Source organism: Mytilus trossulus, chromosome 7 (genome assembly GCF_036588685.1).
Source record: "Mytilus trossulus isolate FHL-02 chromosome 7, PNRI_Mtr1.1.1.hap1, whole genome shotgun sequence".
Taxonomy (NCBI): domain Eukaryota; kingdom Metazoa; phylum Mollusca; class Bivalvia; order Mytilida; family Mytilidae; genus Mytilus; species Mytilus trossulus.
The window spans coordinates 80912463-80927146 of NC_086379.1; the positions used below are offsets into that span (position 1 = coordinate 80912463).

The 14684-nt window shown below is 29.6% G+C and overlaps 1 protein-coding gene across 1 annotated transcript; it reads left to right on the forward strand.

Annotated features, from left to right (window-relative positions):
• Window positions 1-180: 180 nt before the first annotated feature.
• On the forward strand, window positions 181-12245 carry LOC134725957 (alpha-2-macroglobulin receptor-associated protein-like). The gene is made up of 7 exons (XM_063590288.1): window positions 181-422; window positions 4719-4860; window positions 5516-5665; window positions 6179-6274; window positions 7484-7713; window positions 8519-8677; window positions 12030-12245. The coding sequence occupies exons 1-7, from the start codon at window positions 189-191 to the stop codon at window positions 12096-12098; spliced, it is 1080 nt and encodes a 359-aa protein (XP_063446358.1). The 5' UTR covers window positions 181-188; the 3' UTR covers window positions 12099-12245.
• Window positions 12246-14684: the final 2439 nt, after the last annotated feature.

Here is a 14684-nt window from a genome sequence, read left to right on the forward strand (position 1 = left end):
ACAAACAAAGATATTGAGAATCAAATGTTACTGGATTCTATATATATTGTATTCATATTTACGAATAAATATAATTAGTACAAAAGAGACACACATCTAATTATTTATTACAATAAGGATGAAACGAAAGTATACGGATCTTAAATGTATGTTTTATACAGATCACTTTCATGTTTTCGTAATCTCTTATGCGCTTCAAATTACGTCTTCTATCCCCTTCAGCGAAGATAAAAAGTAACATTGAAATTATATTTTTCATGAAGAATCTTAACTCAGCAGATAAAATGAATTTTATGTTAATGCTCTTTATTTTCACACTTACCGTGACACACATCAGTTCGATCAACAAGTACAAAGAAGATGTACAGTCAAGTCCGTTTAGAATGAACAAGATAAACCAGATATGGCACAAGGCATTAAAGGTATACAAACTATGACCTTCTTCTATGATCCAAATCTGAGATTACTCTGACGCCCAACGGCTGTTTTGTCATGTTTATCATGATTGCAACTAAAAGTTAATTACCGAAATAAGTAAAATTTGCCTCCTCCAATCTCTTGTAAAGGGGTCTCATTGGGGGCTCTGATCCCTGATCCCGCTTACTGTTTTGTCAGATTCCTGTTTCCAGCTTACGGCAGATTCCATATAAGAAAGTGAAACAACTCCCATAAGCATGTTAGGCAAAAATCATAAGCAATGAAATTCTGTTTTTGAATACATGCTTTACTAATAAAGATGAAGACTGGTTACCCCCCAAAAAAATATCAGCATCATCCTTTTTAAATAAAAGAAGCCTTAAATGTTATGTTTCTGACATAAGATTTGACAGACTTTATTATTTCTGACATAAGATTTGACAGACTTTATTTTTTCTGACATAAGATTTGACAGACTTTATTTTTTCATACACAAGATTTGACAGACTTTAATTTTTCATACATAAGATTTGACAGACTTTATTTTTTCTGACATAAGATTTGACAGACTTTATTTTTTCTGACATAAGTTCTGACAGACAAATTGAGTTTCTGACATAAGAATTTGACAGACTTGATTCTGACATAAGATTTTTCATACATAAGATATTTTGACAGACAATATATATTTGGTTTTTTTGACTGACATTGGAAATCAAATCCTAGTTGAAAGTCATGTTTAAAACCCCTGGAAAATACTGCAGCCTAACATTTAACAAGATTTCACCTCAGGTCAAATAACTTTAACTGTTAGTGTAAAGCAAAATTATATCCGGGTAAAATTTGATCCGGAGGAAAAAATGTCACAGTAGTTGTTATTTTTTATCCGGAGGAAAATATTTCCCAGGGATATTTTTTCCTTTGCCATGAAATTCTATCTGGGTAGTTAACTTATTGAATAGTTATTAGAAAAAAAACATATCCTTTACAAATACTATGAAATACTAATAGTGTATTTGAATTAAACCTTTTTATTAAAAAAAATGCATTATAATGGGATTTATTTCACAAATTATCATTGAAAAAAAATCCTTAAAAAATCAAGTAAATATCATTCTTTTAAAAATAAAATTATTATTAAACATAAGAGAGAACAAGAAATAATTTCAAAGACCGTAATTGTGAATGATATCATGATTAAATAATGTAAGTGAAATACATGTAAAAGTGAGTTGTTTTCAGATCTCAGTTCAAATATAAATTAAAACGTAAAGGTTGAAATATATTTGCATTACTACTGTTAACAGTAATGTAAGAATTTGATTATGATAATATTTTTTTTAACTATATATATAGTCTGGGGACAAAGATGTTGTTGTTGATTATATGGAATTCAGATAATATATAAGCGAACAATATATTGGAACAAAAGCAATTTTAACAACTGGATAGTATTTACCAGTGAAATAATATCTGTCTTATTAAAAATTCATGTTGTAAGTCATCTTGTTATATAAATGAATATATAGAAAATAAGATTCAAGGAAAAATTTCATTATGAAATAGATTCAGGAATATATTATATTCATATCTTTAAAATATGATTTGCTTATAATTACCTCCCTTTGATAAATTATGCAAATTTGTTCTACCTTTGTGAAACATTTAATGATTAAAGTCAGGTATATATTGGTTGCGAGTAACATAAATACTAGTTAATGGGACTATATTTCACAAGATTCTGTGAAATATGAAACAGCAATTATATACCGGTACATACTATCCGGTACATACTATCCGTATAACACAGATAGATTTTCACTCCTCTGGAAAAATTCTACCTGTGAAATACCATGCCTGGAAAAAAATTGCTGTGACAAATTATCCTCAGGATAAAATATCACAGAGGAAGAAATAAACCGTTACATTAGCACATTCAAATGTTTCAGACATAAGAAAACAAGTTTGACAGTTCTTATGTAGGAAACATATAAGTTTAAACTATTGCTTGAATAAAGTTAAATGAAAGAATCAACATATGTTTTTCTTATGCACTTCATGATTTACAGTTTTAACTGGCATATATTGGAACCAACAATGATTTTGAAAGTTTTTACAGTGATGTTCCTGACATAAGATTTATTGACAGACACTGAGCTATAAAGCAAGATATTTGAAAGTGAAAAAAATATATATCACAGATGTTTTTGACTAAAAAAAGCAACAGATTTGGAAACAGGGATGTTTGAATAACCTGACTACACTAGTAAATACCAGTATACAAGTGTCAACATAAAGCATTGCAACACATAAACATTGTGTAAAAAAATGGGAGTTAATTCTGTCAAAATTTTTGCATTTTTTCAACTTGTTTTAATAATTTCTACTTTAAACAGAAACAATCATATCCAAAAGTTATTTTTATAATTTCATCTATCATCATTATTCATCAAAACATTCACAGATTATCTTTCATATAACAATAATTATTATTTTTCTTTATTTATTCATTTTGACAGACATTTCCATTTCTTACATGGAATCTGCCATACACCATGTACGTATGCAATTCTCATTTTTTTGTAATTTCTAGACTTCATTTCCCGTTTTCACAGCACAATATTTGACTTTCACATGTCACGCTTACTAAAAAATTGGAAATCCTGTGTCACGCTTAGATCCCAATTAGACCCACTTTAACTTGACAGCCATTTCAATATGAAAGTTAAAATGCAAGAATGGATGGATCACTTTGGAAACTGTCAACATATAAGAAAAAAATAATGTTGACAGGTGGGTGAAACATACATAAATGAAGAGGAAAATAAACATATAGAGGCCAGATTTATATGGATTCAAGGCCGCCAGTTGGCTCAAAAAGTAATGAAGCAGCACATCAAGTTTTGACGTGCAAATAGCAACTTTTCGAAATGGGACAAGCTCTAAAATGTACCAAAAGAAAACACAGGTCCATACCTGCTAACCCAGCTGTTAGGTGCAGCAAAATAAACAAATTCGGAACTCTCATGCTTTCAGATATTTGAATCTGGAATTAAAAGGAATGAACAATCTGCGCTCATTTGAAAAATTTTGTCATTAGTTTTAAATTTGATTTTAGTAATAAAAATTTTGTCTTCTTTAGATAGAGATCCTTGTCTTGATTAAGTGTTAGAAAGAAGAAATTTTACTGCAGATTGCATAAAAAAAACAATTTTTATGACCATGTTTACTTGTCATAATCAATCTTTATTGTGCATATTATGTTCACTTAACAATTTGAATTTCAGTTACTTACCCCTTGATCTGTATGACATTCAACAGCAAAAACAAAATATGAAATGTTAAGAGTTAAGAGACTTGAAGTATTAACAAGGGAAACAATAAACATCAAAGTTGTATAGATTACATCCGTGAATTGAACATGTTGAAGAAATAAAATATATTTATTAACTTTTATTGGCAGTGTTTTGTAAATAAAGTTGTGAACAGGTCATATATTTAGCTTGAAAATGTTGTTTGTGCAAAATCCCCCCTCAGCTGTCATAGGTGAAGGGAAATCTCCCTGTTTGAAGGTTTCAGAGTCTGGCAGGTTTACGACCCAAAGACAAAGTAAAATTGTGTGACTGAATACACTTTATCAGTATTTAAATGATTGAATCTGGAACAGTTCTGAAATTCTACAACTTTTTCTTGAGTTCACATACCAGTTGAAGCTGTTTGGAGCCCAGTTTTAATCATGTATTGTGCATACAAAATTTCAAATAGACATGTTTAAACTTTTGTAAACACTTCAAACAAAGCATTTTTATTACTTTAATTTGTATTTCCAAAGACTGGATCATAAATCTATAATAAATTTCATCCCTCAGCTTATTACTTATTTCCTTTGAACTTGTAACACTAAACACAAACAGGAAGTTTCCTGGTTTTTGTGTATTGGACAAAATAGGGATGAGGTGCATTGTTTTGACTTGAGTAGTAGATATTTATTGAGCTGTAATCAGTTGAGCCAGGAAAGTATGTCTTTGACTCAGTCAGTTTGGGGACTAACTTTGAACACATAGGTCCCCAGTTTAATTCACAGAGATGACAGTCATGACTGTAAATAAACTCATCATAATGGTTATAGAGAAATTTCAGCTTTATTAAAGGCAGTGTTCATCTTTTTATTTTTTCTTCTCATTTTAAATACCAATTTCATTGTGAAATCTTTCTAAAATTATGATGTCAAATGACTTGGGATTTATTAATAATTTAAGTGGTATTAATATTATTTTTGTATGAAATTTTTTAACTTGTAGAGATTAAAAGGGCATATGTTAGCAGACTTGTATGCTGACCTTAAGATTCAAGATGGTTTGGAATTACAACTGAAACGTCTCAAGTCTGAAGATATGGATAAAGGAGGAATGAAAGAGGCAGAAGTGAGAATAAAACTAAGAGGTGACCTGCTTTTACAAATATTATTTTGACAACAGTTTGATTAAAGAAGACTTCGTGTTCAATGAAGACATTCAAAATTGATTTTTTTTATCTATTTCTTTAAACTCATTCTTATTTAACCTTAAAGGAAAGAAGAAGGGATTGGAATGGATGCACTTTAGTTAGTTAGCACTTTCCAGCATTGGTAACATAGTAGTTTTATTGACTCACCTGCACATTACAGAATGTGAGATATAGGGATTACAATCTGATGGTGGCTTCTTTAAGCGGTGTAAACTATAATTTTACCTTACTGTATCTGGCTGTATATAATTATATCATTCACATATATATGGAAATGGCCTAACATAGAATAAAATATTATTTGCATAAAATCCAGTTAATAACAAAAGTTTAAATATTTTGTTACAATGTATTATTAATATAAAATATTTCATGAAATGTTATCTCATTTTTTGCCGTAAATTTATCTGCAGAGCAGAAATTCATTTAGCTTTAAGTCATTGAGAGTTCAGTTGGAAAGTTAACAAAGTTATTATAGCGTTACAAAACATGTAATTCTGATTTTCTGTGGATCATAACACTAGAGATGAATGTATTTTAGTCAAATGGTAAAATCTCAAACAGAACTTGATTGTACATCTTTATATTTTAGATATTGTGAATAAGTACAATTTACAAGATGTAATACACATCCCAGATGTTACTGGTACTAATGAGGCATTCAGTAATGATATACCACCAGATTTTAAAGACAAGAAGTTACAGAAATTGTGGGAGAAAGCAGGGGATTCTGGATTTTCTGGTAAATTACACAATAAAGTAAAATAACAAAAATAACAAACTCCCAGAAAAATTCAAAACAGAAATTCACCTATCAAAAAGCAAAATCATACGCTAAAACTTGTAACAGGAATGGAAAACAACTGTCATTTTTCCTATCCGGCACCGGCATTTCCCGATGCAGAAAATGGTGGATTTATAAACCTATACAAGAAAGTTTAAGTGACAAAAATGCAATATTCTAAATTGGAGTTGTGCTTGTGTGCTATAGTAAATGTATATACTGAACTTGATTTCCCAGAATTGATCAGATATTGAATGTATGTAATTAATCTAGACAGTATTGAATATTGGAGAAGGAATCAATCATGTATTTACATTTACAATAATTGTTTCTTAAATTGAATTATTTGTCAATTTTGTGCAATTTTTATCCTTTATTATTTAACATTTGAAAAACAATAAAAACTATATTTTGATATTTAATTCAAGTGAGTTTTTCTATTATTTAATTTCCTCATAACTTTTGTTTAAGATGAGGAAATGGAAAATCTGAAGAAAGAATTTTGGCATCAACAGCTAAAGCTGGATGAATATGATTTATTGAAGGATGGCTTTAAATCTATATCAGGTTGGTAATAATAAATTAAATTTTGAAGTTACCGGTATAGGTTTAGAAAAGATATGATAAGGTACAATATCATTTATCTAGCACAGAAAATGAATGATTCCACAGTTTACATGAGATGAAAAAATTGAATCTTCAAACTCTGTTTTGTGTGAGTACAATATACAAAAATTTGTAAGGTTTCCATGGAACCCAGTGTCTCGCCTATTTTTGCTGTTAATCACACACTCAAACAAAAATTATGAAAAAGATCAATAAAATTATTCTTCTTGATACTATTTTTTGATTGTCAGAAGCTTCTGTTTTCTGTTTCCTGGTAGGAAAAAACTTATAAAATTAAGAATGGAAATGGGGAAGGTGTCAAAGAGACAACAACCAGACCATAAAAAAAACAACAGCAGAAGGTCACTAACAGGTCTTTTATAAGTAAAACACGGGGGGAAAAAATGAAATTTTATTTTTACAAAATTTACTTCTGGATTCTATCTTCTGATCATAAACAAGCTTTTGGCTAAGTTTTGTACAATTTCAGGATAGCTTAAGAACATTTTTAAAATTTTCAAAACTTTAACCACAGAGTGAATGTATTGCTTCCTGGCAGAAAAACTAAGTCCATTTATAAGTAAAATACGGAAAAAATGGAATTTTATTTTTACAAAATTTACTCCTGGATACTATCTTATGAACATAAACAAGCTTCTGTGAAAGTTTGGTAGAAATCCAGGATATTTCAAGAAAGTTATTAAAATTTCAAAAACTTTAACCACAGAGTGAATATTTGTGGACGACGCTGACAACAACGACGACACTGACTGAATGTAGGATTGCTCTGTCTTGCTTTTTCGACTAAAGTGGAAGGATCGCCAAAAATGAACAAAAATCATAAAGATTTGAAAATAATACAAGTTTACATATTAATCAATTTTCGTAATGTAATAAGTAACAATGTACCATACTGTTCATTCATTAAATTTTTCTGGATTTCATGGGAACAGGGGAACAACGAATTTAAATGTTCAATGAATTACACATTTTCTTAAGGAATGTATGAAGGCATTACCAAAACCACAAAAATAAATTAATCCACAGTATTTTTCTAACAAAGGAGATTGGTTGAAGGGCCAATTTTGGGCACAGCCCTTGGTCAAGGCAGATGTTATCCCAGAGGATCAACAAGGATTATTTCATTTATTTTTTTCTTCATTTTATCAGATTTAGACATGATAGACAATAGCTTGGATGGGTTTAACTATGATAAAAAGAACAAAAACTTAAAATCAATGAACAAAGATATAAAAGATGGATATGAAAATCTTGCAACACTTGGATCAAAGAAACATTTTGAAGATGATGAATTAGAATTCAAAGATAAAAGAGTATATGAACTTTATGCTATGGCAAGAAAATCAAATATGACAGAAGCTGAACTGCAGTCATTTATGGTAAGTTTAAAAAAAAAAAACAGAAATTTTTAATTTTCAGTTGAAAAGTGAATACATGTATTGATATATAACCATTTTGTTTAGAAAACATTTTTTTCTCATTTTTATCCTCTCAATGTTTTACACATGATAATATGAGGCAGGCATTACCTGTAAATGGGGAAGAAGTCTGTATGAATTATTTTTTTGTAACTTAAATATTTGTTTAAAAAAAAGAAAAGGAAATACCGTAACGTTACCGATTTTCATTCTGTTGTTAGGGATTTCAGTTGTGATGTTATTTAAGTTAAGACAGCATATGCAATGTAAACAAAGAAACGCTATCATCAGGTAACGTTTTTTCATACCAAGGAGTTATTAAAAATGAAATTGGTATTGCGTTCCTTCCTATTTCAACGACTAGACTGATAAATATATATTTTACTCAAAGTTTCATACAAACGAGACCGGCAAAAGGAAGTACATTGTAGATTTCTGCGCAGATGCGGGACTTCAAAACATGACATAAAAAAATTGAACGATTTTGAGTTCAGTAGTACAATGAAAATTTAGATTTTTTTTTTCGTCCCCATATTATATGTTCTCTTAGAAAAATTTCATTCATATTTTAATGGTTGATACTGATATCAGATTTTGGAATTGAAAACTACAGTGTTTTTTTTATAATTTTATTATTGGAGTAGAGCAAATGAAAATAATTAAATTAATAGTTCTTTGAGTTTAAAAAATCTTTGGACATTTTAAAAAAGATTACACTCTTCTTGATCCTAATCTTATCAATAATATGTTAATTATTGCTATTTAGGAAGAGTTACGACACTTTGAACACAGAATCGACAAACATGAATACTTAAAAGAAGAAGTTCAGATTGCTGAAAATGTTCTTGGAAGAGAAACCAAAGATGGTGAAATGCCACAAAAACATGTCTTACTAAAACAGAAGGCTAATGAATATGGAAGTAAGGTTAGTATTAACCACAGTGGAAGCCTTGTAGGTAGTTTTATGTTATTTGGTACAATTGTTTGGCTGGCCCTATGGAGATTCTCGTCGTAAAAATGTGTTATCAATTGGGGGATTACGGCCTGTGGGCATGTGATCAGGCAGGCGGCTACTAAACAGTGTTTGTTCATAAACATGAAAACACTTTGACATTTTTTTCCAAATATAGATGTGACTTAATAAAGGTGAAATTCAATTTTCATGATTTTAGCTGTTGTTGTTGAGTTTTTATACGACCACAAATTTTGAAAAAAATTTCGTCGTATATTGCTATCACGTTGGCATCGTCGTCGTCGTCCGAATACTTTTAGTTTTCGCACTCTAACTTTAGTAAAAGTGAATAGAAATCTATGAAATTTTAACACAAGGTTTATGACCATAAAAGGAAGGCTTGTATTGATTTTGGGAGTTTTGGTCCCAACATTTTAGGAATTAGGGGCCAAAAAGGGCCCAAATAAGCATTTTCTTGGTTTTCGCACTATAACTTTAGTTTAAGTTAATAGAAATCTATGAAATTTTGACACAAGGTTTATAACCACAAAATAAAGGCTGGGATTGATTTTTATACGACCGCAAATTTTGAAAAAATTTTCGTCATATATTGCTATCACGTTGGCGTCGTCGTCGTCGTCCGAATACTTTTAGTTTTCGCACTCTAACTTTAGTAAAAGTGAATAGAAATCTATGAAATTTTAACACAAGGTTTATGACCATAAAAGGAAGGCTGGTATTGATTTTGGGAGTTTTGGTCCCAACATTTTAGGAATTAGGGGCCAAAAAGGGCCCAAATAAGCATTTTCTTGGTTTTCGCACTATAACTTTAGTTTAAGTTAATAGAAATCTATGAAATTTTGACACAAGGTTTATAACCACAAAATAAAGGCTGGGATTGATTTTGGGAGTTTTATATTCAACAGTTTAGGAATTAGGGGCCAAAAAAGGGCCCAAATAAGCATTATTCTTGGTTTTCGCACAATAACTTTAGTTAAAGTAAATAGAAATCAATGAAATTTAAACACAATGTTTATGACCACAAAAGGAAGGTTGGTATTGATTTTGGGAGTTTCGGTCCCAACAGTTTAGGAATTAGGGGCCAAAAAGGGACCCAAATAAGCATTTTTCTTGGTTTTCGCACCATAGCGTCAGTATAAGTAAATAGAAATCTATGAAATTTAAACACAAGGTTTATGACTATAAAAGGAAGGTTGGTATTGATTTTGGAAGTTTTGGTCCCAACAGTTAAGGAAAAAGGGGCCCAAAGGGTCCAAAATTAAACTTTGTTTGATTTCATCAAAATTAAATGTGTATGTAGATTCTTAATTTTTAAACTTTGTTTGATTTCATCAAAATTAAATGTGTATGTAGATTCTTAATTTTTGGTCCCGTTTTCAAATTGGTCTACATTAAGGTCCAAAGGGTCCAAAATTAAACTTAGTTTGATTTTTTTAACAAAAATTGAAACCTTGGGGTTCTTTGATATGCTGAATCTAAAAATGTACTTAGATTTTTGATTATTGGCCCAGTTTTCAAGTTGGCCCAAATCGGGGTCCAAAATTAAACATTGTTTGATTTCATCAAAAATTGAATAATTGGGGTTCTTTGATATGCCAAATCTAACTGTGTATGTAGATTCTGAATTTTTGGTCCAGTTTTAAAATTGGTTTAAATTAAAGTGCAAAGGGTCCAAAATTAAACTAAGTTTGATTTTAACAAAAATTAAATTCTTGGGCCTCTTTGATATGCTGAATCTAAACATGTACTTAGATTTTTGATTATGGGCCCAATTTTCAAGTTGGTCCAAATCAGGATCTAAAATTATTATATTAAGTATTGTGCAATAGCAAGTCTTTTCAATTGCACAGTATTGTGCAATGGCAAGAAATATCTAATTTCACAATATTGTGAAATAGCAAATTTTTTTTTAATTAAGAGTTATCTTTCTTTGTCCAGTATAGTAAGCAAGAAATATCTGCAAGAATTTTTTTTAATTGGAGTTATCTTTCTTTGTCCAGAATCAACTTAAATCTTTGTTATAAACAATATACAATGTATATTCACTTTTTACTACCAACTGATAAATTTAAATAATCTTTACCATTCAGTGATAACAAGCAGTTTTTTTTACATCTTAATATTTTATGATGTATTTAAATGAGTAGTAATTGTTGCAAACTCCATTAGAATATTTTAATTGAAATTAGTTTTGGAATAAGGGAAAGGGGGATGTGAATAAAAAATTGGGTTCAATTTTTCTCATTTGAAATTTCATAAATAAAAAGAAAATTTCGTCAAACATTTTTTGGAGAGGATTAATATTCAACAGCATAGTGAATTGCTCTAAGAGAAAACAAAAAAAATAAGTTCATTTGAATACATTCATTCTGTGTCAGAAACCTATGCTGTGTCAACTATTTAATCACAATCCAAATTTAGAGCGGAATCCAGCTTGAATGTTGTGTCCATACTTGCCCCAACCGTTCAGGGTTCAACCTCTGCGGTCGTATAAAGCTACGCCCTGCGGAGCATCTGGTTACATCATGTATTTAAATGAGTAGTAATTGTTGCAAACTCCATTAGAATATTTTTATTGAAATTAGTTTTGGAATAAGGGAAAGGGGGATGTGAATAAAAAATTGGGTTAAATTTTCTCATTTGAAATTTCATAAATAAAAAGAAAATTTCTTCAAACATTTTTTTGAGAGGATTAATATTCAACAGCATAGTGAATTGCTCTAAGAGAAAACAAAAATTTTAAGTTCATTTGAATACATTCATTCTGTGTCAGAAACCTATGCTGTGTCAACTATTTAATCACAATCCAAATTTAGAGCGGAATCCAGCTTGAATGTTGTGTCCATACTTGCCCCAACCGTTCAGGGTTCAAGCTCTGCGGTCGTATAAAGCTTCGCCCTGCGGAGCATCTGGTTGACCGTTCAGAAGCAAAATTTATTTTCTATCACTAGTTTTCTTGTCATTCGTATCTCTTAGACTGCTAAAGTTAATGAGAACCCAGACATTCAATTGGACAAGTTCTGTTCTTTGGTTCCTATTCTGTCATTGCAAAATACAGGATTTATAGAATTGGATGAACCGTTATACCAATTGACATCAAATATGATTTAATATTTCCACGTATTCTATTCATTGAGTATTGTTACTAAGATATTCATTAACACCCAGTATAAATATCAATTGACAACAAAAAGGATTCAGTATTTCATTGTATATTGTTCAATTATAATGATTACTTGGATTTCGATTGAAATACAGTAGTCATCTTCTTCAAATTTTTTAAAGTCATTTTTTTTATGTTTAGGTTAAGAAATATCATGCAGAATTGCAAAAGAAAGTAAACAAAGCTTTAGAGGGTCATATAGAGCTGTGATATTTATATCAAAAGATAAAGAACAGTTCCACTAGAATACACAACCAGTTACAGGAAAACCAGTGTGAGAATGCAGGGCAAAAAAAATCTTCATCTCTGACAAGTATTTCTTAATACTCAGGTAGCACAAACAAAAAAGTCTTGATCAAATTTTTGAAATTATGATAGTTTGATGCAATTGATAATATAAATGGAAGAAAAGATCTAGTCATACTAATTGAATTTTGTAAGAAGAAAAATAACAACTGTTTTTCTTTATGAATTACATTCTCAACATTAATTTGAAAAAGTATGAATATTTAAAGCTGACAGCTGAAGTTTTATTATTTACATCCAGAAATATTTTTTTAAATCTGTTTTTTTCTGATTTTGTGTCTGCTAAGAGAATATAGACAGCCTTATGAATTCTCCATTTAAAATGCATAATTATGAACTAAAACTACTATTTCTATTAAGTATAATACAAAAAGCAGTATTAAAAATTTTCAATGAAATAAAAATTCCAAGTGTAATTGGAGTTGTAGGAAACCAGGAACGAAATTTCAATGTATAAAAATGTAGATTATTTCTTTTCTTTCGTTCTTGGAGAGCCTTAAAAGATTTGAGACATAAAACATATTTTTTTTTAAATCATGCTTTAGAGGTCATAGAAAATACTCAAAAATGTTCTATTTTTTTTATCATGCCTATGTTACATGAATATTGATGTATAAATCTATTATAGATACAATTGAGTATGTTAGTATAAAAATTCATTGATAGTTTTGTGACATGATAAAACTGTGAAATTAATTCATGTGTATGGTTAAGAGCTTGTGCAGAATTTGTTTAATATGTATGATAACTAAATTCTATTAAAATTGAATATCAGTGGCACACTTCTTGGTTGGCTGCATTGTGCAAAACCTTAATAATGGATATCTTAGCTTTTCCTCATTTTTCATTATTAAGCAATCTCACATTTATTGCAGAGTAGATGTATTTTATTGAACAATAGTGTTACATTTTAAAAGATCTGTATTTGAGTTATGGTGCTATAGTGGTTCTTCAGACATAATTGCATTGTTTATGTGCTGCTGATTCTTTTGATTGGATGGTGCTTCAGTATTTCATAATCTATTTAAGATTGATATTTCATAGATTCAAAATATTGTTTTTTTTTATATATTATACTAGATCATGTGTTGTGAAAGTGCTTTTTTCATAGATGCCGCTTTTTTCTTCTTTTTTTTTTAATTTTTTGGAAATGTTTGTTCAAACTTTCTTTGATTTGTGGTCTCGGACTATAAATAACTTTTCTATTTTTTTCTGTTAAATAATTTCCTTTTTTATAAAATCATGAAAATTGTTTCCAATTACATGTAAATGAAAGTATTTTCAAGGGAATAATTTGGTTTATTATTTTCACTGGAATTTCCAGTTCTTTTGATTTTTTTAAGGTGGATTTTCAGGTGAACTGATATGAACTTTACTGCAATAAATTTGTATAAGATGTTCACTTTCTCATTAAATTCACAAGGCATATGAAATTTCAAAGCACTGCCTACTATGAAATAAAACTTTTTATATTGAATTATAGAAATATACATTCCAATGTGATTAAATCATTTTGTAGTAAATACATTTATATATGTTTTATATTGCATGATTTATTTGTACATAATACATTCGATTATTAGAAATTGTTTAAATTCTGTTTGCCATGTATTGAAAATAAAGTGTAAAACTTACTGATTTAGAAATTTTAAATGGTGGCTAGAATAATAAAGTTTGAAGATTTGATAAATTTGAGATTATAAGCTCTAGATTTATGAAATCTGTGTTCTATATTCTTAATTTTGTTAGACACTATATCCAGAGGTCTGACCATTTAAAGAGAATCTCTAGAGCAAGTTTTAAAATAAAAATAAAAAAATTGAGGCATGATAGATCTTGTGTGGGTGCACTTACTCCATTCTGAATTGACTAGGATTGTCAGTTTTCCTATCAAAGGACAATGGTTTTCGCCAGACACTCTGGCTTCCTCCACACATAAAAATGGCTGCGACAAAATAGCCCATAAGTGGTGCTTAAACATGATGTAAAAACACAGAAATCAAATCAAATCTATATATTGACATTGGGTGTTAAACAACCAACAACAATCAATCAGTTTTAAGATTGATACACTGAGTACTCATCAAAATCAAGGAGTAACTCCAGGATTAGTCCTATCAGTAAATTATACTGGTGTTGAAAGATAGTGGATTTTGGGGCTTTTCATTTACCGGTATCCCTTTGGTCAACCCTTAAAATTTTTCAAATGTATTACTGTAGTACTAGTAATACCAAAAAAGCATTGACAATATCATTCATCGAATCGCTTCATCATAGAAGGTTTATATATATTGTTTACCTGAAGAAATAATTAGTTCTTGGTACAAAATAGACTTGAAGCATGTCATACACCACGTCATAGATCACATGAATATTTTATATAGTGCCATGATTTAGGACAATAAAACTTCAGCCTAGTATAACAGGGATTAATAATTCAATTAAAAAACACAGACTTGGTGGCATTGTTGATTGATTATTGTTCCCTGA

Bases quoted from the DNA above. Each gene is read 5' to 3' on its own strand.
- LOC134725957 (XM_063590288.1), top strand. From the start codon at position 189: ATGCGCTTCAAATTACGTCTTCTATCCCCTTCAGCGAAGATAAAAAGT. The intron at 7,714-8,518 runs GTAAGTTTAAAA...ATTGCTATTTAG, and splicing joins CTGAACTGCAGTCATTTATG to GAAGAGTTACGACACTTTGA. The intron at 8,678-12,029 runs GTTAGTATTAAC...TTTTATGTTTAG, and splicing joins CTAATGAATATGGAAGTAAG to GTTAAGAAATATCATGCAGA.